The sequence below is a fragment of the Chrysemys picta genome, chromosome 11 (genome assembly GCF_011386835.1).
Source record: "Chrysemys picta bellii isolate R12L10 chromosome 11, ASM1138683v2, whole genome shotgun sequence".
Taxonomy (NCBI): Eukaryota; Metazoa; Chordata; order Testudines; family Emydidae; genus Chrysemys; species Chrysemys picta.
This window is the reverse complement of record NC_088801.1, coordinates 58,596,251-58,618,272: the sequence shown is the minus strand read 5'-3', so window position 1 is coordinate 58,618,272 and position 22,022 is coordinate 58,596,251. Positions and strand designations below refer to the sequence as shown.

General features: G+C 47.1%; 3 protein-coding genes across 3 annotated transcripts in view; 2 read left to right on the top strand and 1 right to left on the bottom strand.

Annotated features, from left to right (window-relative positions):
• The window catches only part of LOC135974150 (maestro heat-like repeat-containing protein family member 7), a 105,750-nt gene extending 103,745 nt beyond the window's left edge, over positions 1 to 2,005 (top strand). Inside the window, exons 21-23 of the mRNA XM_065560906.1 lie at positions 124 to 223; positions 637 to 699; positions 1,711 to 2,005. Of these exons, the coding sequence (XP_065416978.1) occupies positions 124 to 223; positions 637 to 699; positions 1,711 to 1,946 (399 nt within the window). The 3' untranslated portion in view covers positions 1,947 to 2,005. The remainder of the gene's footprint in view (positions 1 to 123; positions 224 to 636; positions 700 to 1,710) is intronic.
• Positions 1 to 22,022, top strand: part of LOC135974151 (serine/arginine repetitive matrix protein 2-like) — a 994,828-nt gene that overhangs the window by 22,734 nt on the left and 950,072 nt on the right. The window lies entirely within an intron of this gene.
• Positions 7,150 to 7,808, bottom strand: LOC135974156 (mitotic-spindle organizing protein 2-like). Its single transcript, XM_065560951.1, has 2 exons — positions 7,631 to 7,808; positions 7,150 to 7,553 (listed from the first exon to the last, which is right to left on the bottom strand). Exons 1-2 carry the CDS (start codon positions 7,798 to 7,800, stop codon positions 7,286 to 7,288), a joined length of 438 nt encoding a protein of 145 aa, XP_065417023.1. The 5' UTR covers positions 7,801 to 7,808; the 3' UTR covers positions 7,150 to 7,285.

Here is a 22,022-nt window from a genome sequence, read left to right as displayed (position 1 = left end):
CATGGAGATGGCAGCTGCATTCTTCCCACCCCTCCAAGCCAAGCAGCTACCTGGAGATGAAATGTCTCTTCTCCTCACCCTGCGGCCCCAGCAACAAGAAGCTTCTTTGGTTTCTATTCCTAGGTGCTGAAGCTCAAGAGCGAATCTGACATCTTGCTCCAATGTCTGGATCACCTCCAAAGCCCCCAGGCTCCAATACGACGGGCAGCAGCCATCTTGATCGGTAACCACGACTTTTCTTAAGCAACTTCTATCTGAGAGGTTGTCCCGTGTTCTGCTTGGAGGGCACTAGCAGCAAGAATTAACCCCCTGGGATCCTAATGTCTAGATTTCCTGCCCTTGAGGCAGTTGGGCTGGGGATTATATCAAAAGGCCTGGAGCAAATTACAACCCTACCCTCCAGCTCCACCGACTGGAATCCCTGTGGGACTGCAGCAATACCATAGCCATTGGCAATCAGGCTCTCTGTATCTTCCAAGACATGAGCCTCTTTGTCTTGGAGCTTGTGGACTTGTCTGATTATCCCAGGGACCACTTGAAAGCTGTTTTGCTTGTTGGAAAGACTGACATTTTCTAAAAGGTAGCCCCAGGGGAGGTGAAAACTCCTGCAAGATTCATTTCCATTGTACGTTCCAGGTTGCACTGTTCAAAGCTCAGAGCCCGCCATGGTCAGGCAAGAGAAGGAGCTGATACTTCAGTGTAAGTAGTTGCCACATGGCTGTGTTTGCATGTGGAAGGAGAGCTCATGCTCCTTGTAGAATATCAGGGTTGGAAGGGACCTCAGGAGATCACCTAATCCAACCCCCTGCTCAAAGCAGGACCAATCCCCAGATAGTGTTTGTTTGTTTTTTAAACCCCAGTTCCCTAAATGGCCCCCTCAAGGATTGAACTCACAACCCTGGGTTTAGCAGGCCAATGCTCGAACCACTGAGCTATCCCTCCCATTTGTGAACCAGTCTAGGAAAAAGTGCAACTCCCCCGCCATGCTGCTGCATTGAGTTCAATTTAGACGTGGCCAGAGGTAGCTGTTGAGAGAGCCTGGACATCAGTCCCAGCTTTGTTTTCTCTGATGTCAGGCGTCACTTCCATCTCCAGGTGCCAGAAGGTTTTACCAGGAGAAAGTAAATGCCAGGCAGGGTGAGAGGCCCTGGCATGTGTCAGGGAGATGGTGCTAAGGAGGTGGATGCCCCAGAATGCAGGGGAAGATGGTGCTGCCAAGGGCAGATGTCCCTGAGGACTTAAGCGGTTATCAGCTGGCGATGACACTGATAGCCCTGGTGGGTCCAGAGCATCTGGGAGGAGTTAGTTGCTGTGGAAGATCAGGGGCGGCTCCAGGCACCAGCGCAGCAAGTGCGTACCTGGGACGGCAAGCCTCGGGGGGGCGGCGTGCCGGTCGCTGTGAGGGCGGCAGTCAGGCAGCCTTCGGCGGCATGCCTGCAGGAGGACCGCCGGTCCCGCAGCTTCGGCGGCAATTCGGCGGCAGGTACGCTGAAGGCGCGGGACCGGCAGATCACCGACAGAAACGCCGCTGAATCCGCGTGACCAGCGGACCGCCCGCAGGCATGCCACCAAAGGCCGCCTGACTGCCGTGCTTGGGGTGGCAAAAAACATAGAGCCGCCCCTGTGGAAGATACAGAGGCCTATGGTGCAGGTGCTAGGGCATGCTAATATGATATGTGTTTTGACCTGAGCTTCCTCTCTCTGTCTCAGCTCTCAGTGGCCTGCAGCAAGATCCGGATTCCTCTGTCCGTGTCAGTGTCTCACGGGCCATTCAGCAAGTTCGGGATGGTGGCAGAAACCAGTCACCTCAGACCCTAGGAGCTAGATTCAGGAACCTGTTCTGCTGCTTGACTGGCCAGGAGGAGAGGGAAAATGCTCCTGACAGAGATCTCTTGGGTGGCCCGGACCCTTCCCAAAGCCACCGATGGGACTCAGGAGGGCCCTGAGTTCCCACAGAGAAGCCAGCTAAGTCTTTGGGGTTTTTATTAAAAGAAAAATGGACCTTTAAGGTGCATGTGTATTCAGGTTACTGTTTTAGTTCACAAACTTTCCCCAGAAATACTTCTATAATAGAGTGGACACTCTAATGTTTCAGATTTTATTTGCACTGTTCATCTGCGACTCAGCTATTCTCAAGCTATTTTGAGTTCAAATATTTTCATGAAGTACTTGATGCAATTGGTTTATCATGCCTTATGTTTTTAACTCCAAGTGACTTGCCCCCACTCCCATTTGGCAAATAGCTGTCGTATATACGTGACATACCAGTAGGGGGAACAGTAAGATATACTCAGACAAATCTGATAGTCATGCAGTTTTGTTCTGTGTAACTCAGGGGTTCTCAAACTGGGGGTCGGGACCCCTCGGGGGGGTCACAAAGTTATTACATGGGGGGTTGCGAGCTGTTAGCCTCCACCCCAAACCCTGCTTTGAATCCAGCATTTATAATATAATATAATGTTAAATATATTTAAAAGTGTTTTTAATTTATAAGGGGAGGGGGCGCACTCAGAGGCTTGCTATGTGAAAGGGGTCACCAGTACAAAAGTTTGAGAACCACTGGTGTAACTAAACATTGCATATGAAACCTGTCGTTGCTTTCTACTATTACTCCATTTTACTATACTGCTTCTGTGCTTTATTGTTTAAATTGATTGAATACTGCTTGTATCACTCAAGTTGTATAACTTTGCCACAGTACAACAACACATTACCCGTGTATCTAAGATAGCACACAGTTATATGGTGCATTATAGCTGGAAGTGTCCATTGCATTAAGGTTGCCAATCACTTTCCATTATAACACGGTTTTCAGTTGCTTGCACTGGGCCTCAGTGAGCCTCCTGCAGTATTCTGTAGGGTCCACACAGAGCTATAAATGCATCTGAGATATGGGCAAGATGAGAATCCATCAACCATCTCCCCCGTCACCCCAAATACTTTGGGGCCAGACACAGAATGAGGAGGATAAAAGGAGTATTGAATTGCCCCATTCACTATAATGCCATCCATCTTCTGCACTGATAGAGGCAGGGGCCATGTGGGGAAAAAGGTATGACAGCATGAAATTGGAGACTACTGTAACACATACACAGATGGGCAGAATTAAGGTTGAATGGGATATCTTCACTCTGGCAGTTCCTGACTTAAGTGCATTTTTTAAAAGTTAACACTCTTGTAATGTACTTTTAAAAAGTGGAATTGGACAGTATCTCTGGGACCTGTAGCACTAATGCTTCATTCAGGAAGTTTCTGCTTGCATAATTTCAAGAACTATGGAAGACAAATCTCAACCCTATGCTGTTCTGTAGCAATTCTCAAGATGTGCATGTTTAAAACAAAATTGGTCTGTGAGAGTTTTAAGCTCTAAAGGTTTAGAGTGGTCATGTTCTTCCTCCAAGATATCCCAGCTCAAAAGCAAGCAGGCATTTCTCACCTATGTATGCACAGCAACATATACTGAAATGGCTACACTACAACTTGTTTGGAAATGGATTTTAAACATACAAAATCACACAATGGCCATAGAGGCTGTGCACATGCCATATCTGTGTGTGTTGGCTTCCTTACCTCAGCCACAATCTTTAAAGTTTAGTTTTTAAGACAGAGTGACAGAACTCACCCCATCCCCACTCAAAAAGAGCTAAAGGGATTTTACTCAAGCTTCCAAAGACAATCCGCCAGAGACAGAAGAATGGAAGACTTCAACCCAAAAAGATAACTTTCTGAAACACACATGGAAATCAGAAAACACAGGCCTTAAATGGAAACAGGTTTGCAAGCCTTAAACCTAATGGCCAATGCATATGACCGATATAAATTCGAGCATTATTTGTCTTTATAGCGAGTCATCGCCACACAAGCTCTCCTGTAGAGTGCATGCACCAGTTTGCGTTTATAAAAAGCCACTGATAAAAAACTTGACAAAAATATCCACCATGCACAGGAAGTTCTTAGATTCCAATCCTGCAATTCGTTAAGAATGAACAGCCTTCAGGGAAGCTCTGAATGGGCAAAGCAGCCCACCCTAACGCAACGGTCTGCAGATTCTGGGCCACAATATGTAATTCCTAAACTTACTTCTCTTGGTTGTCTATGCGTATGGCACTTTCTAGTCTAAGACAGAGAAAGAATTTTTCACAATAGATTTCAGTCTCTTAATTCAACAGCAAAGTGAATCAGTTTTCATTTTTAAAATAAGATTTACATTTTATTTTTAACCTGTACATTTTAATTATTTTTAAAATTACCCATTTTTTTCCTGACAGTTTATTAACATTAGAATGTATTGTTTAGAAGATACACCGGTTCTTTTAGTCTAAACTTAAAGGACTCACAATGCAAGTGCAACTCTTAACGTCCTAACAGACTGCACCAACCCCAATAGATAAACTAATAAACACAACCTGTAAAAGGAGAGAACAGGCAGCAAGAAAACTGTCTCCCAAGGTCTGTGAGAGTGCGGGATCATTTTCCAGGATAGGCTGTAGATCGCTGATGATGTGCTGGAGAGGTTTTAGCTGGGAGCTGTATGTGATGGCCAGTGGTGTTCTGTTATTTTCCTTGTTGGGCCTGTCCTGTAGTAGGTGATTTCTGGGTACCCATTTCGCTCTGTCAATCTGTTTCCTCACTTCCCCAGGTGGGTATTGTAGTTTTAAGAATGCTTGATAAAGAGCTTGTAGGTGATTGTCAGGGGGATTGGAGCAAATTCGGTTGTATCTTAGGGCTTGGCTGTAGACAATGGATCATGTGATGGAAGCTGGAGGCATGTAGGTAAGTATAGCGGTCAGTATAGGAAACAGATTGACAGAGCGAGACAGGTACCCAGAAATCACCTACTACAGGACAGGCCCAACAAGGAAAATAAAGAAATCACTCTAGCGACACCATCAGAGGACCCAACCACATCAGCCACATCATCAAGGGCTCATTCACCTGCACGCCTACTAATGTTATATATGCCATCATGTGCCAGCAACGTCCCTCTGCCGTGTACATTGGCCAAACCGGACAGTCTTTACGTAAAAGAAGAACACCTGGAATTGACACCTCCTCATCTATTATTGGGAGTGGACTACATTCACCCTGATTGAATTGGCCCTGTCAGCACTGGTTCTCCACTTGTGAGGTAACTCCCTTCTCTTCATGTGTCAGTATATAATACCTGCATCTGTAATTTTCACTCCATGCATCTGAAGAAGTGGGTTTTTTACCCACGAAAGCTTATGCTCAAATAAATGTTAGTCTTTAAGGTGCCACTGGACTCCTTGGTTTTGTGGATACAGACTAACACGACTATCCCCTGATAAAGTAACTTTTTTCATCTAAATACCTAAAAGACTGTGTTACTATTGTTTTAAATACCTAAAATGTGATCCTTTATTCTGGTACTGAGATCTCTTCATATTCATTTCCATTCTGGCCAAAGCCAAGCCATGTGGAGTCCTGCGGAGCCATACCACAATTGCGTCTCCTTTATACAATCACCCACAGCCGCTCACTGTAGCCAGGTGGGTGAACTGGAATTGTATTTTGGCATCTTTTAGTTTTGATCAGGTGTCACAACCCATCCCAAGCCAAGTATGCCACTTACACAGCACTTTTTAACTGCTAACAATTCAGACTAAGAATAAAGGCATTGCCAGAAACATACAAGTCTGTATCATTCACATGATAAACAGCTCTCATTTTGACTTTCAGCATCAACAGCAATTTTGTTTTCTTATGATTTAATATAATTTGTTTCCAATATTGAAGGCTCCCAGACGGCTACTTCCAAACCAGTTTAAATTTGGCATGCTCAGTTTTTATAATCCTTCAGAAGCAATGCAAGGGAGGCTCAGCTGGTCTTCCCTAGCAAGGCCAATAGAAGCAACAGACTGCTTTGCTAGTGAGTCTGCGGGTATGATCAAGAGGGATAGGACAGAAGGAAAAGCAAGGAAAGAAGGGGAGAAACACTAAAAAGCAGAGGATGAAAACTGCACACCATAAGGCCCTGCACCTAGAGTACAGTTTTTGGTTCCAGATAAACAGGTACGAACATTTGCTTGCATTTACAGTGGAGTTAATCAACTAATATTAACTGGAAACTGATTAACCCAAATTACAACATGTCAAAAACCTCTTGTCTAGACAGGACCATGGCAAGAATATGTCAGAGAACAGACTAAAGCTAAGGGGCCCAGATGAACCAGTGCTGTGACAGTACATACTGGTTTGGTACAGACCCCTTGCTGGCCAACTACAGCTTTGAACTTTCAGTCCCAGGCTTCTGGTGGGGAACTCCTCTCTAACATGCTTCTTCTGCTTGTCACAGTATCTATAACACTCTCTTGCATCTGAAGAAGTGCGGTTCTTACCCACGAAAGCTTATGCTCCCAATACTTCTGTTAGTCTTAAAGGTGCCACAGGACCCTCTGTTGCTTTTTACAGATTCAGACTAACACGGCTACCCCTCTGATACTATAACACACTTATCACTTAACATAAATGCCTGCTGAAAGCCTGGTAGGACTAATGGAAAGAACATTCACTAGATACAGAGGAAGATGCACCCAGCCCTCCTCAGCAGGAAAGAATGTCACCTCCACCTGAGACAGCGGAAACTGTGATACAATAATATACTCTATTTCCAAAAAAGAATGGAAAGGGAGAAAGAGCAGCAACAGAATGTACATATTTTTAAAAGAAAAATAGGTCTTGTGCCTTTTGCTTCTTTATTGTGAAAAACTAGAGCCTGATGTTTTTATCAAAAAAGGTCTCTTCCTACTTCTTACAGTGTTAGAAATTAGACTCTGTCTAGAATGGAGGTGGTGAGAACTGCGGAGTTGGAGTAAGGCCTGGTCTACACTTAAATGTTTTACTGGCATTGCGTTCTCAGGTTTGTGATTTTTTGTTTGGCCAACAAAACTATACTAGTTAAAGCCATAGCGTAGCTACAGTTATGAGAGTAGATGAGACCACGCTACGGTTTAGGTTATTTGTTTTTGATATTTTCAATATGGCTAAAGGGGCTTAAATTCAGGCTTAAGTGATGACATAAGAAGCAACAAGAGAGTGCGAGATGAGCTAGGAAGAGGGCAAGATTTTTATACATTTTATTTAAAACCCCTTAGTTTCAGCTAACATACATGAATGTCTAATTGGCATCTTGCATAAATGAAGGCTCCCAGCCCTTTAATTGAGGCAACAGAGATCGCCTCCGTCCTGCAGCAAAACCAGCCGTGGCAGCCCAGAGACTGTTACGCGGGAGGGATTTGCCTGCTTAATTCCATACCGCCCTTTATCACCCCTCTGCCCCAGCAGAAAGCAGCAGCCACGGGCCCGAGCCCGGGCACCTCCCTGCAGGGAGGGGGACATGAGCCGGGCCCGGGCTCCCCCAGGACCAGCCCGGCGGGAGGGGGCCCCTAATAACCCGCAGCTCCTGACCTCTCGTCTCGGGGGCGGTCTCGGCGGGGCCGCTGGGAGCCGGTCTCTGCCCGGCGCACAAGGACTTCAGCATCTGGAACACGGCCAGGGGCGCCACGTTCATCCGCAGCAGGTCCAGCAGCAGCCTGCGGGGAGAGGGCGCGGGCTCAGCAGCTCGGACCGCGCGCGCGGCCCCCCCCTCGCCCGCCATCGCCCCCCTCACCTGAACACTTCCGGGTCGAGACCGATCCCCGCCGCCCGCGCCAGCTCGAACAGCTCCGCCTCCTCCGCCGTCAGCAGCTTCCGCCGGGACCGCACCGAGGCCCGCACTTTGCCCAGGGCCGCATCCAGCCCCGAGTCTGCCCCGCCACCGGCCAGGCCCTGGTCGGACATTCCCAGCACTGACCGGAAACGCGCTTACCCACAGCCGGCGCCTGTCTCCTACTGAGCATGCGCGGAAGGCGAGTGCCGGAAACAGCCGCGCGGGGACGAGAAAATGCACACCTCGCTTCCTGTTCAACTGGGCATGCGCGGTTCTGCCTGTGCATTTCCTGGGGTGTGGCCTCCCAGTAGGGAAGCTCGCCGTTGGCGCGTGGGCCGTGCTTGTCCTGGGTGAGGCTGCCAGTGCCGGGGTGGAGCTGTGCTGCGGCTTCGGGGGGGGTCTTGTGGGGTGAGGCGGCTGCTCGGTACCGCACAGGCTAGTGCAGTCAGGGCCAGCCTTAGGGGAAACGGCCCCCATGCCTCTCCCCCATTCTCCTGGCCTCCAAGGGCCACCCTGCCTCCCCCCAGTGTATTGAAAGAGATGTTGGGGCTCAGCCCCACCACCAGTTGAGTGCTGGCTGGGGGGTGCCCCACTGTGAAGGCAGCACTCCTAGCAGCAGAAGTAAGAGTGGCAATACACCATATACTGTGCCACTGCCTTCCAGCCACCCAGCCCAGAAGGCAAAATAAAAAATAAAAGTACAGAGAACCATTAAGTTACAAGAAATTTGTCACAATATGCGAGGTGAGCCCCTCCCCCCATACACTCCCAACTGCTATACTGAACAACAGATCTGTCTGTACATCATAAAAGAGCTAGAGCTTGTCTCATATCTGCTCGGTCTGGCTGGTTTAATACAATGCCATGAGAAAGGATCATTTATAGATCGGGTTTCCTTCGTGTTAGTTTGTTATTGCCAAATTAATATTTTCAAACAAACCGGATAAAGACTTAGTGTACCGGTTTTGTTTTTGTAATTTTTTTTTAAAGTAGGGGGTAAGTAATCTCTTTCACACATTACAGTAAAATAGGATGGACACTGCATCATCTAGTACAGGAATTTCCATAATGCATAGCTATGGAAATAGAGGCTCAAGGGATTAAGGCTTAAAAAACATTTGCAATAGCCAGTCAACTAGAATACAGAACACACAGCACTTGCTTCGCCAGGATTCTGTTGTTATAATTGCATAATTTAGCAACCAGGGTTGGATTTAGGGCCAGGCGACTGGGATGCCAGGCTCGGGGTGCTGTTTTTGTTGCCACAAAAGGGAAAATAGAATGCTTGAAGTAAAATGTTTCAGGTATTCCATATATGGATTCATTTTTCATTAGCCTAGAATTTTCTGGACCTTTGTAGAATCTCATGAAAACTTGCAGACTTTCTGAGAACTACATTTTCCTTGAACCTCCTAGAATGTTGTCAGCTATGCAATCGCAGGTATATAAGGGGTGAGATGTCACCAGTCAGTGAGAAAGAAGAACGAAGTGAAGTGAGCCCAGCTGCGATATTGTGAACCTTGTTTGATTGTGTAATTGTGAAAGTGTACTTGTGCTCTAAGACTTGAAGACTGTAAGTATCAACTAATAAAGGACATATTTAATGAGACGCCAGAGATATCTATCGAACCTCTATTTATGCAACAATATGAAAGAAATACTGTTTTTGTATTACCTTAGTAAGCTTCCAGCAGACAGGAAAACACTCTTGAACAATAGTATGGACCTTCACGGGACGCTGACACATGGGGAATGTTCGGACATCAATGATAAAGACCTCAATGTCAAACTGGACAACATCCGTCACATTTTGCAACACAGGAAGCATTCTCCACTCCAAGATCTCCAATTAATTCATGATGCAGAGCTGAAGGACGCCTTTCCAATGTGTGGATAACTTTGACGGTTCTGCTCACATTTCCGCTCACAGTCGCAAGTGGCGAGTGCAGCTTTTCGGAGCTCAGGCTCATCAAAACATATCTTCGATCGACATGGCCAACGAGAGATGACATCACTTGCTGTTTTATCGCTTGAAAATGCCATTGGCCAGTCTTTGGAGCTCTCTGATGCTGTGCTTCAGTTTGCGAGGGCAAAGGCAAGAAAAGCGACCTTTTGAACTAAAGGACGAGCATTAACATTCTAAGGCTGCACCTACTGTAACACTGTTTAATACTGGTCCACCCAATGTTGGTGCACAGTTCAATTTCTTCATGTTAGTACATTTCAGTTATTCTTAAAATTAAAAAGTTTCTATAAGCTCAGAGGAAATGATTTTTTATTTGCTTATATATGGCATGAATAAATACAGATTAATGGATCCTAACATGCAAATTTATTGTCTTATATGACAGGAATAAATCATGCATCTAAATTGTTCAACAAAGTTGTGAAATGGGCTACAAATGTAATAAAAATAAGGTATTCCAAAGTTTTAAGAAATGGAGGGGGCGGTGCTGAAAACAGTCCTCACGTGGCTTGCCATTTGGTCTAGGGCTGGCCCTGTTAGCAACTTCTATGTTCACTAAAAATAAAAAGCAATAATATATAAACAAGTGCAAAACTGTGGCATAAAGGTTATATGTGACAGGTTGGATCACAGAAACCCCCTGGGGGCTGCCAACTGATGTGCCAAGACTACTTCTGCCCCTGCTTTCTTGGCCTCGCAGCTTGGGACTTCAGTGCCCTGCCCGGTTTGAGCCAGACCCGCTAGCCTGCTGCAAACCCAGACCCAGGTCTGAACCACGTCCCCTAACAGCTGCGGGCTTAAACTGAAAGCAGCTTAAGAAGTGTTCCTGTCTTTAACACTCAAATGCACAATTCCTAGTGGGGTCCAAACCCCAAATAAATCCGTTTTACCCTGTATAAAGCCTATCACAGCTGTTTGCGCCCCCCCCCCCAGGTATTAATACATACTCTGGGTTAATTAATAAGTAAAAAGTGATTTTATTAAATACAGAAAGTAGGATTTAAGTGGTTCCAAGTAATAGCAGACAGAACAAAGTACATTGCCAAGCAAAATAGAACACGCAAGTCTATGTCTAATACAGTAAGAAAACTGAATGCAGATAAAAACCTCACCGTCAGAGGAATTCCAGTAAGCTTCCTTTTACAGACTAGTCTCCTTCTAGTCTTGGTCCAGCAATCACTCACACCACCTGTAGTTACTGTCCTTTGTTACAGTTTCTTTCAGGTATCCTTGGGCGGGGGGGGGGGGGGGGAGAAGAGGCTATCTCTTTAGCGAGCTGAAGACAAAATGGAGGGGTCTTCCAGGGGTTTAAATAGATTTTCTTGTTGGTGGAGACTCCCTCCTCTCTCCTTTGCAAAGTTCAGTTCCGAGATGGAGTTTTGGAGTCACATGGGCAAGTCATATGTCCATGAATGACTCAGAACTTACAGGTAGCAGCCATGGTTCACATGCTGCCTTGAACGTCCTCAAGTAGACTTCTTATGTGGAGTGGAGCCTTCCAAGATCCATTGTCCGTTAAGTGCTTCTTGATTTGGCACTTAACTTGCACATTCCTTTCTCAAGAAGCTGACCAAATGCTTTACTAAGGCTACTTAGAAATCAAGCAAGTAAACAGCCAATATTCATAACTTTGAACACAAAAATGATGTATGCATGCAAATAGGAGGAATGGATTCAGTAGATCATAACCTTTACATAGATATGGCATATGTAGCATAAAACATATTCCAGTTATGTCATATATACATTCATAAGCATATTTCCATAAAGCCTTATGGGGTGCACGGTCACAGTATACATTTTGGAGTTGGACATACATTATCTGCTATTAAACAGTCTTTACAAAAACTAATAATTTGTTTAGGCTAATCAATATTGCAAAAGTTGATTCCAGTACTTATGCTGAAGAAATTATCTCTGTTAGGAATTAATTTGTAGGGAAATTCCTCCTGTGCAAACCCCATACATTCTAGCTTTAACAACATTACACTTCTGCAATGTCTGTCTCAGAATCAGCAAGAAAATATGCTCTCTCTTTCACAACATGTGCTATATATAGCCAACAGGAGTCTGCCATATGTGATTTTACTTCAGGATACAAAGACTGTACAGTAGAACATGGAATAATTCTTTATTCCTCATGACAGCAGCAAAACATTAAAATGTTGGCAAACAAATCAACACAAATATAGTGCTGCTCCAAAACTTTGAATTGCTAAGCTACAGCAGGACCTGGGGACAGATCCTTCAACCTTCATGAGTTCAATAGGATTAAGTGTCTGATTAAGTACTCCTTGGTGAGAAAAGTTTTCAGGATCAAACCTTTGGCTCCTGCTGATAGGTTTCTGCATGCTCCCAAGAATAAAGTAAAGGAAGGCGAGAACCCAGGCAGATGGAGGGGGAGAGAGACCCATATTAAGATAGCGTAGAGAAGCTGAGAGATGGTAGGCACTGTTGAGCATGATTTCAGGCATCTAATCTGAGATGTATGTGAAATTATTTGTAAAATATACAACAAGAATAATGAATAACCCCTGCTGCACCTCTTCTCCACAACCCCTCCTGCTGTTACCCCAAAATTCTGCCATAAGGCATCCCACAATGGCCTTCCTACCGTAATAACCTAGTTGTACACAGTTTTGTTCATTTTGGTATGTAACAGGAGATGGCCTGCCCTAGAGGAATTGCCTGACTTATACCAGGGAGTTTGTCTCTGACCTGCAGAGGACTCCCCAGAACAGACTAGCTTTGTTAACCCTTAGGAGAACACGGATACAGCCTTCCATTCAAAAGGATTAACACACAGGCAGTAATTTCTTTGAAAACAAAATAACTTATTTAACACAAAATATTCCCTAATACAATAAATATAAAATATATATTAAATATATAAATATTCCCTAAATACTAAAAGAATAAACCATAAACCTTTTAACATAACAAGCATATATTAGAATACAAGCAAATTCTAATAGCCTATATGCATATCCAAATACCCAATATTATGCTACTATACAATTAAACACAGTTTTAAGTTATTACACTCTGTATGCAATGGCCAGTCACATGCAGAATGCTGACAGCAGTGCTTTCAAACATAATAAACAATGAACACACACATACACAAACATCCAGCTTTATGAACTCTCATACAAATACACGCTTCAATTACAGTCTTCTACTAAAATCATCATGCTTACTTTCTCTGATGTCTTCTTTTCCTTTGCTCTGTCTAGGTCTTTCTGTTTGGTCTCCTGCAGCTGGTATCAGCTTTGCTTCTTCAAGTGTTTTAGTTCTTTCAGATATTCTTCTTAATCTTCTCCTCCAACGACTCCTCTGCTGTTCTTCTCACTCACTCCAGAGCCTTCCACTTGTGTGACACAGACTGACTGAAGCCTGTCAGCTCTGCCTTATATACAGTTAACCCACCAATCAGCTTCAAGCCTTTTATAATCTGGACCTGACTGAAAACCTGCGCCTTTAGAGCCAGACCTATTTGAAGACCTGTGTTCCACCTGACTGACCCCTCCCTTCAGGTGCTGAAGTGACCTTTATTTCACCCCAGTCTACCTGTTTGCCATTGGTCAAACCATTCTAAGGCCTCCATTTTGGTTTTCACAGCTCTGATTCCTTGCAGCCGTCATTTTATTTTCCCTAACTGTGACCGCGTAAAGCTATCTTTATTAACTATTAAAATCTTTATAATTACCAAACATATTACATATTTATATGCACCTTATCATGATGTTTCACTGTCACCACTCCAATTTCACGAATTTACATAAGCCCAAATCTCCATCTCTCCCTGCTTCAGCTAATGGTGACAGCTCAGCACCATTGATATTGGACAGCACCTAGTGCTGAACAGTGATTTCAGCACAGAGAGAGCAGCTGAAAAATGCTCTGAATCACTGCGTCCCTTCTCCCAAACCCTTCCTGGTGCCCCTTCTCCACCAATCCCTTCTGCACCCCATTCTGCGCCCACGTGGGGAAACTGAACTGGACACTCTGAGCACCCGACCTGGCATTGCTGCTCAGCTCCCCTCGAACATTCATTCGTGCCCCTTGAGGGGGCTGGGAGGGGAGGAGCAAGCTGCAATGCCAGGCGCTCCCGTACATCCAGGTCAGTTTCTCCAGGTGGGCTGCATAAGGGGAGAGCAGGAGGGCAGCACAGCCCAGGTGGGGAAAGTGACTGGACACCCAGAGCACCTGGTTCTTTGTGTTTTTAACCCTCACCTCCCCCTCAAACATTCCTCCATGGGCAGGAAGCAGGGAGAAAACTGGGTGTCCCCCCATGTTGTTGGGATAATTAAAAGTAAGAAATACAAAATGGAGTTTGTGACATGTGACTTTAGGATTCAATCCTTGTTTACCTCAACTCACCCCAACTGGTTAGAACTGGATTTTCCCACCTTTGGGCTACGGACATTCCATCTGTTTTCCCGCCCAAATCCCTGAAGGTTCTATTACCTCAGATTTACCTCAGACTTGTTTGGCATTGCCATTTGGAATAGTTCACTTTCCCCCGCCTTGACATCTAAAAGGACTGACTCCTGTGCGAATGAGGCTTTTCTCCATCTGAGCGGCGGCCTGTGCGCGGTGCGGGTCTCATCGTGGTTCCGACCAGATCGACGAGAGTAACATCTGTCCCGAAGGCATCGGAGAAGATCCTAACACGTATCCTGTCCTGCAGTTCCATCTCCAGAGGGCTTCTCTTCCACGGAGATCGCTATTCATCCGCTGGACTCCTCAGAGTTCCTCCTTGACGGCTTCCCACTAGCCTGAGAGTAGAGGTCCTGAACACCGCCACCGCACACAGCCCAGCACCTAGACGGAGTAGGAAGGCATCTATTTTGTTATAGGGTATTTGGCCAAGGGAGGGATTTATCTGGGTCCGGGCTTCATGCCCCACTGAAGTCACTGTCACTATTGTTATTGTCATTGGTTCTAGTGCTGTTTGCATTTGTGGTTTTCTTCCCCTTCCCTATTGTATTTTTATCCCTAATCGATATTTCTTTGTTTTTACCTTACTTACCTGTTTCCTCTTCATTTTATACCACACCACACCTGGGGTATTGGTCCACTGGGTGATCAGATACCAGAGTGGGTCGTATCTGCACTTCTGAGTAAAAGGGGTATCCATTTTCTTTCACTCTACCACACCTGATTTATTTTAAGGGTTACCTTTTTCCTGCGAGTTTAGGGGGGAATGTCCCCATGTCCCCCAACTCTACCTATACGCAGTACTCACTGCTGTCACTCACTGTACCAGCCCCTCCCCACCTGCCAGCAGTGCACACCTCTGTGCTGCACATGGCGCTGCCCCCCCCCAACCAGGTTCCCTGGGCAGTTGCCCACGTTGCCCACCCCTAAGGCCGGCCCTGCTATGGGGCAGTAATGGCATCCTTCTCAGACATTCACATGTCTGTCACGGATACTGCACAGGGACCCAAGTCCCTAGAGATACAATCCTGCATTAACTCACCCTCCCAGGGATTCTCTTTATGCCTTGTAGCAGTGAGCCCATGCACCACACAAACCTCAGCCATTAGCAAGACTCCAACCCAGCCCCTCAGTACCAGCCTCCCTCCAGAGCTGAAGGAGGAACTCCACAAGCTGGGAATAAGTAGCAGACTCTTGTCCTGGATCCAGGATGCAGCTGCTGCAGGGAGCTCCTGAGCTGAGCTCATGCAATTCCCTGACTAAGTGCCCTCACCTGCCCCATCCTGGCTGTGTTCACGGAGGCCAGGAGCCGGCTCTCCTGGGGCCCGTCCTGACTTCATAGCTCTCTGGCCTCTTGGATGCTCAGCCCTGGGGGACAGAGAGACATGGATCTGATTTGTCGTTCCAGTTTTGGTGCCTGTTTCCTTCCATTCCCATTGGTGGCTGCGCAGTGATCGGGTCCTTTGCTGCATCCATGGCCCAATGGAAGAACAAGGCTCCTTCCAGGGATGGAGTATCCAGGGGGTCTAGTCTGTCCATCACAGGAATCATGTGGCCCCTAGAGTCTTTAGGCTCTGGGATTGGCTCCCTATAATGATGGGGCCAAATGCTGAGCCCTCCTGCTCCCACTGGGATCAGGCTCTGGCCCTCGGTACCCAACTGGAACCACCCCCAGCCTGGCATCCCTACCCTGTGGTCCATGCTACTGTCCCCTCCCTTTACTTTGACTCCTTTCCCTCCATGTCTCCCAGCAGCTCCTCTCTTGCCCCCTGCCCAGCTGGTAGACCCATGGGGGGAGGTCATTTCCCCAGGGTGGGGGGACAGAGATGGGCTCTAGGGTAAGAGACCCGGTTTCATTAGCACTTTTCCTCACATTCGCCCCTAATGCAGAGGGAAGAGATGAACTCATCATCTAGCTGGAGTCAGTCTCAGATGAGGGGGCTCGTGTCTATAGGGTCCCAATGCACAGCTGGGATTGCTTGCTGCTCCAGTGCAGCAGCAGCTGGTAGATCTCCTCCCTGGCCTGCCAGCTGATGTCCTTTCCTGGGTCCATGATGTAGAGACCCAGCTGTGCCACGAGGTGCCACATCCGGACCAGTTCTAGTGGAAGAAATAGGAGAGGGGAATCCATGTGCATTTTACCTTCAGCTCCCAGTCTCTTCGGGGCCAGGAGTCTCTCTCCTCCCATGCCCTGTGTAGGGACACATGGGAGAGGAGCTAGAGCCCTAATTCCCTCTGCCTTCAAAGGGAGCCTGGAGCAGGCACTAGGGCAGGGCTCTGCATGAGGACTCATTCTCCCAGCTGCTCCAGGATTACAAGAAGACCCAAGGCCAGGCACAGGCAGGCTGGAGTGGCTGTGGAGCACAGTCCTCTACAGACCCAGGGGGCACCACTTAGCTAGGAGAAGAGGAGCTTGCCTTAAGTGTATCTGATTCCCAGCTCTGACTGCATCCCCACAGGGCCCGACCCAGCCCACAGCCCCAGATCCCGTAGCCTGTTGGAGCCAGCACTGCCTACACCTGGGGTCAGGACCCTGGGGGTCAAAGATCATATTTATATCTGAAATTATGATAACCTATGTTAAAGTCTAATTCCATTAAAATCATTTAAATTAATTACAAAAAATTACACAGTAATGTTGTACTTTGTTGCAAAATTTCAAAGACAAACCACTGAACTGGTGGAAATCATTGGCTAAGCACCTGGATCAGAGTTTTTGAAGTGCTAAAACAGTTTTTTGACAGCAGTTCTCTTCTACAGGCACAGAGAGAATATTTTCTTTATTTTGGTTTATTCAGCTAGTTCAGTTCAATGACTGGTCATTCAAATAAAAACCTAGCTGGGCGATGAAAAAGCAGGAAAGCTTGTTTTCCTCTTCCTATGAATGAATAAAAACTAGCTCTGAGAGGATGAGATCTATTAGATCTAAAATCTCAAACCACATGATGATCAGAAACAATTAGTTCAGATCATTAGCTACTAGGGCTGTCAAACGATTAAAAAAATTGAAATTAATCATGAGATTAAAAAAATAGGTATGATTAATTGCAGTTTTAATCACAATCCAATAATAGAATACCAATTTAAATTTATTATTTTTTATATTTCTTATCAATATTTTGGATGTTTTTCTACATTTTCAAACATATTGTTTTCAATTACAACACAGAATACAAAGTGTACAATGCTCACTTGATATTAATTATAAATATTTGCACTGTAAAAAAGCTAAAAAAAATCTACAGGTTGAAGGATGAAGGGACATATGAATGTTTAGCATATCAGGCACGTAAATACCTTGCAATGCTGTCTACAACAGTGCCATGAAAACACTTGTTCTCACTTTCAGGTGACATTGTAAATAAGAAGCGAGCCGGGGGGCAAAGTGGGGCTAGAGGAGGGATGGGCACAGGGGGGCGAGGGAAGGGGCGGGAGCCGGGGGGCAGAGTGGGGCTTGAGGAGGGGTGGACACAGGGGGGCAGCTCCGCGCTGCCCCCGCCCGGACCCACCGCACCCCGCATATGCCTGTGGCGGGCTGGGGGGCGGGAGGCTCCGCTGGGAGGGCAGCGCGTGGGGCCGGGGTCTGCTAATGCCCCAGGCCCCTTTAAAACTCTTTTTTTGCTCCGCCCCCCCCCTTGTTTTTTGCCCCCCCTTTTTTTTTTTGCTCCGCCCCCGTCCCGATATTTTATACTACTAATCTGGTCACTCTAACCACAAATCAGGCTGCAAATGGAGACTCGGCTCCAGCCCGTGGACTCTGCGAGTGGCACTAGATGGTGCTAGAACTGTTGCTGCTCATTCGTATGAACTAGTTCTCTTGTATTACAGTTGTCTGTTAGTGTTTATAAATCCCTTAGCTATAGTTAGAGCCTTCGTAGGTCCCGGACAGGACTTTGCCTCGCACAGGGAGCGACAAGGTCAACCCGGGGCTACCCCTAAGAACAAAGACTCTAAGAGACTAGACTCATTTGGCCGTAAGGTTTATTCATCCTCTAGCCTCCAGTTCAGGGTAGCCAACCATCAAGCCCTCCTGGGACGCTATGATTTTATGTGGCAAGCCATAGCCAAATTCAAGGGCTTTCTTCCTGAAGCTTCTAGGAAGGAGTTCTGGGCTATTATGGACGAGGGCACAACTGCGGCCAGGGCAACGCTCCAGGCGGCAGCGGATGCAGAGGACACCACTGCCCAAACCATGGCCTCAGCCATCGCTATGCACCGGGCATCCTGGATGCTCCTCTCTGGCTTGTCCATGGAGGCTCAGCAGTTGATGCAAGCCCTGTTTGCGGAACAGATGGACAATAAGGTTCATGGCCTAAAGGACTCCCACACGACTCTTAAAACGCTGGGCCTGTATGTTCCTGGCCCTGCCCACAAGCAGTTTAAGCTGCAGCAGCCTCAGGGCCAGGGGAGCCACCCTCACTTAAACCAAGGTCCGAGGCATCCGAAACCAACTTGACTGAGTGAAGAGTGCTGACAAAGAGAACACCTTCCAGGACTTTCTCGGGGTCAGTCCACCATCGCAGTAAGGTAAGTACAGTCATGGGGATGGTAACGATCTTTTCCAGGTGGTCCCTGGACTGGGAGTAGATGGTCGCCAGCCATTGATGCAGGGGTCACATCCACGTGACTGTACTTACCTCACTGTGATGTTGGACCGACCCCGAGAAAGTCCTGGAAGGAGTTCTCTTCGTCAGCATTCCTCACTCAGTCGAGTTGGTTTCGGATGCCTCGGATCTTGGCTGGGGTGCACCTTGGCACCCTCCAGACCCAAGGTATGTGGTCCCCAGTGGAAACGATGCTACACATAAATGTCAAAGAGATCAGGGCAGTGCGCAGAGCATGGTCAGAGTCCTGACGGACAACACAGCCTCGATGTTCTACATTAACAGACAAGGGGGAGTGTGATACTCGGCCCTCTGCCAAGAGACACTCCGTCTTTGGGACTTTTGCATGGAATCCATGTAGAGCCATGTCACCTTCCAGGTGCCAAGAACACATTAGTAGATCACTTAAACAGGGACTTCTCTCGCCACGAGTGGGTGCTCCACCCAGAGGTAGCCAGCATGACCTTCCAGAGGTGGAGAACTCCCCAAGGGGATTTGTTTGCCACCAGGCAGAACAGGAGGTGCTACAGGTTTTACTCCAGACGGGGTCTGGGCAAGGGCTCCCTCTCCGACACCTTCCTCCTGCCTGTTGTATGCATTCCTTCTGATTCAGCTCATCAACAAAGTCCTAGTGAAAATCAAGAGAGACAAGGCTCAGGTTATCATGATTGCCCTGGCGTGGCCTCACCAGCACTGGTTTGGGATGCTATTGAGCCCGTCGGTGGTCCCTCCATGAACTCTGCCAAACCGACTGGACCTGCTGTCACAGGATCATGGACGACTCTCTTGCACCCCAACCTCAGGTCCCTCCACCTCACAGTGTGATGTTGCATGGCTGAACCCCGAAGAACGGGCCTGTTCGGAAGGGGTCTAGAAGGTCCTCCTCGAGAGTAGAAAGCCCTCGATTAGACAGACTTACCTGGCAAAGTGGACGAGGTTCTCCCGCTGGGTGGCCGAATGGGGCATCTCCCCTTCGCATGCTTCAGTGCAGTTGATCTTTAGACTTCATTTGAGGAACCAGAGCCTGGCACACTTCTCTATCAGGGTGCATCTGGCAGCCATTTCCACCTTTCATCCATCCATCCAGGGACAGACTGTTTTCTCCCATGATATGACAGTCAGGTTCCTCAGGGGTCTTGAGAGACTTTTTCCTCAAGTTCAGTCCCCGGTCCCACAGTGGGATCTCAACTTGATTCTGTCCAGTCTCATGGGCCCGCCCTTGGAGCGTTTGGCTTCGTGCTCCCTGTCCCACCTATCATGGAAGGTAGCTTTCCTGGTGGCGGTGACGTTGGCGAGGCAAGTCTCTGAGCTGTGAGCCCTGACCTCAGAACTGCTGTACACGGTCTACTATAAGGACAAGATCCAGAACTGGCCCCACCCGGCCTTCCTTCCCAAGGTGATGTCTACTTTCCACATGATCCAGGACATCTTCCTTCTGGTCTTCTGCCTGCAGCCCCATGAGACTAGTGAAGAGAAGCGCCTTCACGCTTTGGTCGTAAGAAGGGCCCTGGCTTTCTACCTAGATCGGACAAAGCCTTTCCATGAGTCGACTCAGCTTTTAATCTCTACAGCTGATAGGATGAAGGGCCTCCTTGTGTCCACGGAGAGGATTTCTAACTGGATCACCTCTTGCATTCGGAACTGCTATGAGTTGGTGGGAGTCCCTCCTTTGCCAATCGTTGGAGCCCACTCAATCAGAGCGCAGGCATCTTTGGCGGCCTTCCTGGAACACTTCCCAATCCAGAACATCTGTCGAGCCTTGACGTGGTCCTCAGTGCACACGTTCACAGCCCTCTACACCATCACTCAGTAGGCCAGGGACAAAGCTGGGTTCAGCAGAGCGGTGTGGCAATCTATACATCCGTGAACTCCTACCCACATCCGAGGGGTATTGCTTGGGAGTCACCTAAGTTGAATGGACATGAGCAAGCACTCAAAGAATAAAAGACAGTTATCTTTTCCGTAACTGGTGTTCTTCGAGATGTGTTGCTCATGTCTATTCCACAACCTGCCTTCCTTACCCACTGTCAGAGTTTCCAGCAAGAAGGAACTGAGCATGTGTGCGCCACTCCAGGGGGCACTGGAGCCAGTCCCCTATGGATAGTGCTGAGGGAAAAACTTCAGGCACAGGTGCATGTGGCGAACGCACACACCTAAGTTGAATGGACATGAGCAACATATCTCGAAGAACATTAGTTACGAAAAAGGTAACTGTCTTTTTGAGATCCCAGTGGTTGGCCCTACATAACAGCAAAGTATTTGTTTTTGTTATCACTGCAGTAAATACCAGTGTAGAATTTCCATATAGCTGTCTTGACACCAATCAAAACCATGACCTCTGAACCTTCTCATGTATATCTGGAGGGGAAGTGGGTAGAGCTGCATAATTTTGGAGTCTCTTCAGAGACTGGAGATTTGGATCTGACAGTCCTGTTTAATCTAGATTTTTATCCTCAGTAAAGGTTCCTATACTTAATATCATTGTTTTCACAGAGGATTAATCCTTCTTTAGCTCTTCGGTCTCTTGATTTAATCTGCAGATTTCATTGCTAAATGCAAAATTTCAGAGGCTGTCATTTAGGGTCTGCTTCATTTCTTTTCTCATTCTCCCTTCTCACCCCTCTTGCAGAATGCTGGAACATGGGGAATACAAGGGACATCTATATGGCACCAGTGTTGATGCTGTGCGGACAGTTCTTGATGAAGGGAAGATCTGTATAGTGGATTTGGAACCACGGGTAAATAGGGGGATCTAAGACTAAGGGCTTGTCTACACTGACAATTTACAGCGCTGCAACTTTCTTGCTCAGGGGTGTGAAAAAACACCACCTGAGTGCAGCAAGTTTCAGTGTTGTAAAGCGCCAGTGTAGACAATGGCTCCCAGCACTGGTAGCTACGCCCCTTGTGGAGGTGATTTTTTTTAGGGTGCTGGGAGGGGCACATTAGCATTGCCAGTGTAGACTAGCCCTTAAACTTCATGGAAGAGACTGTCATCTGTCATATGATTGTACCAGACATCGCCTCTTCTGTTTGCAATCGCATACCATCCCTGCGGTATCAACAGCAATGGCTTAAATGAACAAGTAATGCTAGGGAAGTATTTAGCATATTCTTGGTTTCTTTGAAGCATTTTAACAGGTGGGAATAAAGAAGAGCAGCTAGTACATGTGACGAGCCAACTTTCCAAGAACCACCAGCAAGTTTTCCATAGGCCACCAATGGTCTGTGGATCACAGTTTTAAAACATCTGCTGTAGAGGAAGGGAAGGCTTGCACAGGGCTATTTGTCTGTTTCATAATCCCCATAAGTATCTGCAGGGTGTGGAGGTTTAGTGGTCTAA

What these genes read in the sequence shown, in the direction of transcription:
- LOC135974156 (XM_065560951.1), bottom strand. Translation starts at nt 7,800, where the DNA reads ATGTCCGACCAGGGCCTGGCCGGTGGCGGGGCAGACTCGGGGCTGGAT. An exon ending in CTCGACCCGGAAGTGTTCAG is followed by an intron (nt 7,554 to 7,630) that starts GTGAGGGGGGCG and finishes CTCTCCCCGCAG; the next exon opens with GCTGCTGCTGGACCTGCTGC.